Below are 2,065 nucleotides of genomic sequence, written 5' to 3' on the forward strand. Positions count from 1 at the left end.
TCGCTGTATACTTCTTTCATGTTTTACAACTTTTGCTTTTCTATCTCTCTGTCTATCTCTATCCCTTTATATATATATGTATACCAAAGCCCATAACTGGTGTTTGTATTGAAATACGTAAAACAAGGAACGGGGAATTCTATCTTGAACCACGTACACCCATACACACAAAGAGAGAGTGGTTGGGGGGTGAGAAACACACGTGGTACATTTTTAAAAAAAAAAGAAAGGAGCCTGACGTTCAACTTAAAGTGAAGGAAAGAAATAAAAGAAAAGAACAAAAGAAAGGATCTAGACATAAGAAGAAGACTGTATGGGCCAGTGTCTCTGCTGCACCACGGTGGATCAGTCAGGAGTGGCTGTACTAGAGACATGTGGGAAGTTCAGCGGCACGGCTGGTCCCGGATGCCACTGTATACTGCCATGGACATACAAGGCAGCATCAATCTCATTGCGACTGTATGAACACCGAATCACAATACACTCTAAAACAAAAGACAACGTGTTTGTGCGGCTACAGCTCACAGTGCAGGTGCAGGCGATCCCAGACAGTGTGGAGGCGGCCTTCTACAGCGTAGAGAATCCGCTGCAGATCATCACAAGTTATGTGGAGAACTCCGTTGAGGCGAAGATCCCGCTCTACAACCTTGATGCCCTATTTATTGAACGTGGTACCATCTCGCAGCAGCTGAAGAATGAGACGGACTCTGTGATGCAGAGTTACGGTTGGGACATCGTCTCTGCGCTCATCACAGAGATAGACCCTGGCCAGAGCATCACGGAGTCCATTAACAGTATTCAGAAGTACCAGCGACTGCGGGTTGCCGTCGTGGATGAGGCAGAGACAGACAAAATGCGACGCGTGCGGGCGGCGGAGGCGTTGTGTGAGTCACGCCGGCTTGCGGGTGAGGGGCTTGCGGAGCAGCGAAAGGCAATCGTTGCTGGACTGCGTAAGTCTGTGGAGTTAATGCAGCAGAATGTACAAGGGCTCAACCACGATGATGTGCTGAATCTGCTGCTGATGAATCAGTACTATGACACCTTGAAGAGTTTGGCGGAGGGCAGCAGGAGCAATCTACTCTTTATTGATGGAGCGGGTGGACTGGACTCCCTCGCAAGGGAGCTGCGCACAGGCTTAACAGGCAGCATGAAGTGAGATGGAGCGGTGTAACACATGGGAATACGAAATAAATAAACGAAATGAGCCTGTAAAAAAACAAGTAGAAATGAGGAACGGAAGGGATAAAAAGAATTTTTTGGACTGTGTGTTTTGTAACAGTGATTCTTTTTTTTTTTGTGAGTGTGAGTGAGGGGTTTGTATGTGAGGGTATTTCTGATCTCATCTGTGGGGGAACCACTTTTTCTTATCTTTTTCCCTGTTCTTTTTTTTTTTTTTATTTCTTTGGTCCCTTGTTTTTATGGGACAGTTTTTAAATCGGGTGACTACATCTGTATCTGGTGTTTGATGGAAGATTTTGAATTGCGCACGTAGTGCCGTATAGAGTGAATTTGTTGTTGTTTGGATTGTATCATTTTTCGTTACTATTGTTTTTGCCATCCTTCTTCCCTTAGCGTCGCGTGTCTTTCTTTCTCTTCACTTGTTTATTTGGTGTTTTTTCTGTTATACCTATTTTTGCAGTTTTTTTTTATTGGTGCAGTGTGTAGTATTGAAAGAAGGGGAGTTGATGTGGTCTGAAATGGTGAAATATGGATATGGAATATTAGTAAAACCAACTCATTCACCCACTTTCTGCTAGTGTTCTCTCTGCTGATAGGGTTCTGTTCACTCTGTTTATTTCTCTTTCTGTCTTTTGGCCTTCTCTGTTGATTTGCCTATTTCTTCTTTGGGTTTCTTGTTTTAATATATTCCTTGTTTTAATCGTCCTCTATCTATCTGTCTATATCTATATCTTGGTAGCTTGTAGCAATAAAGAAAAGTATAAACAAGTGAAATTGGCATAAAGTTGGTGTGGGGTATCCCTCATACCTGAAGTAGGACAAAATCCTCCTCGCGTCATATAGTCTCTTTTTTTTTTTATTTTTTTTCTTGCAGCGTATATATTTA

General features: G+C 42.9%; 1 protein-coding gene across 1 annotated transcript; it reads left to right on the top strand.

The window, feature by feature from the left end:
* Nucleotides 1–313: 313 nt before the first annotated feature.
* TM35_001781000 (hypersensitive-induced response protein 1-like) lies at nt 314–1,156 on the top strand (the record flags this gene model as incomplete). The annotated part of the gene is made up of 1 exon (XM_029031967.1): nt 314–1,156. The coding sequence occupies one exon, from the start codon at nt 314–316 to the stop codon at nt 1,154–1,156; it is 843 nt and encodes a 280-aa protein (XP_028876736.1).
* Nucleotides 1,157–2,065: the final 909 nt, after the last annotated feature.

Source organism: Trypanosoma theileri (assembly GCF_002087225.1).
Source record: "Trypanosoma theileri isolate Edinburgh chromosome Unknown TM35_Tth_178_V1, whole genome shotgun sequence".
In the NCBI taxonomy this organism is placed as follows: domain Eukaryota; phylum Euglenozoa; class Kinetoplastea; order Trypanosomatida; family Trypanosomatidae; genus Trypanosoma; species Trypanosoma theileri.